Source organism: Volvox carteri, assembly GCF_000143455.1.
Source record: "Volvox carteri f. nagariensis unplaced genomic scaffold VOLCAscaffold_3, whole genome shotgun sequence".
Classification (NCBI taxonomy): domain Eukaryota; kingdom Viridiplantae; phylum Chlorophyta; class Chlorophyceae; order Chlamydomonadales; family Volvocaceae; genus Volvox; species Volvox carteri.
Window position 1 is genome coordinate 2,893,526 of NW_003307546.1, and position 1,274 is coordinate 2,894,799.

The following is a 1,274-nucleotide window of genomic DNA, read 5'->3' on the forward strand; positions in this document are numbered from 1 at the left end:
TCAAATCTTCGAGCTCATAGGTCGCGTCGTTATCAATGTTCACCGGCGCCTCTTGCGCATTGGCACTTGGGACAGCTACGTTTGTCGAAAGGCTCGGGGGCTGGGCATTCCGAAGCTGCTTTGCTCTATCCCGTCGCCTTTTATTCCTCTTTGCATTGGCAATGCTCTTCTTAATGGGGTCCTCGACCTTAAGCTTCATCAGCGAGTGAAGTTGGTAAGGCAAAGCTATTGTTTGTATTCACCTAACCAACAGAGCCAATTTCGCTTACTAACTGTCTACCTCATGCAATGGGAAATTTCGTTTGAAGCATTGGTTTGCTGTAGGGATGGGTAGTATATGCCGTACAAATTGGTATGGTGCTGGGCCGTCGGGAAGGTCGCCGGGATTGCGGGAAATCGATGGCGCTAGGCGGCGCGAGTCACTCCTGGACCTTCCCTAACTGGTCGGGCGCGTCCGGTGAGGGCGCTTCAGCCACGACGAAATACTCCCCAGGGAAAATCGTTTGGGGAGATTCTCAGGCTCCCCAAGGGGAGAGAGCCCCGGTACAAACGGCCCTCCCCAACGGCAGAGGTCCCCACAGCTTGGGGACGCTGCCATAGCTGTTTGCGCCGCCGATTATCCTGATGATTTTGCTTGCTTTACTTGTCAAGCATGATTCCCTCTTTCTTTGCTACCCATTCCTTTCGCATTATCGAAGGAGGCTATTCAGAACGTTCCTGAACCTAGTCAAGGTGACCTTCCTGGCCTTCAAGGCATTCCAGTGGAGGTTCGGGAAATGGCATCAAAAATAGGCTTCGAAATCGGCAGTAGGCCGTTCCAGCTGTTCTACACAGCATATGAAAAATGGAAGTCGGATTTCAAGCCTGCTTTTAACAGTCCAGGATCAGCCAAGGCTACCATGGACATGTTCAGCACCCTCTACGAAATGGGCTTCAGGGAGAGAGACCTTCTTGACCAGCAGCAGGTCAACAGGGTGAGCCTCAAAACGGTAAGCATAGAAACCTGTTTCTTTACTGTGAAAATACAGACTAAACGAGAGGTTGTTACAAACCCTAAACACAACCATTCCAGTCACTTGTTGAGGAGGTTTTGTGTATCTGCTGCGTTTTATATGTTAACTTCTCCTTACTGAGAGGTACAACACTGCACTGCTTAATGAAATTACAGTTCAAGGAGAGTGTCAAGCCCAAGATGGTACACATGGTGCCACCAAACTTCATCAATGGGCTTGAGGCAGCCTTTGAGGCGGTTGCCAACCCAAACCCCCGGAAGA

At 50.3% G+C, this 1,274-nt stretch overlaps 1 protein-coding gene across 1 annotated transcript in view; it reads left to right on the top strand.

The window, feature by feature from the left end:
- Nucleotides 1-1,274, top strand: part of VOLCADRAFT_103085 (uncharacterized protein) — a gene marked incomplete at its 3' end in the record, with an annotated part of 1,915 nt that extends 641 nt beyond the window's left edge. The window contains exons 2-3 of the mRNA XM_002946454.1: nucleotides 699-989; nucleotides 1,169-1,274. Of these exons, the coding sequence (XP_002946500.1) occupies nucleotides 699-989; nucleotides 1,169-1,273 (396 nt within the window). The remainder of the gene's footprint in view (nucleotides 1-698; nucleotides 990-1,168) is intronic.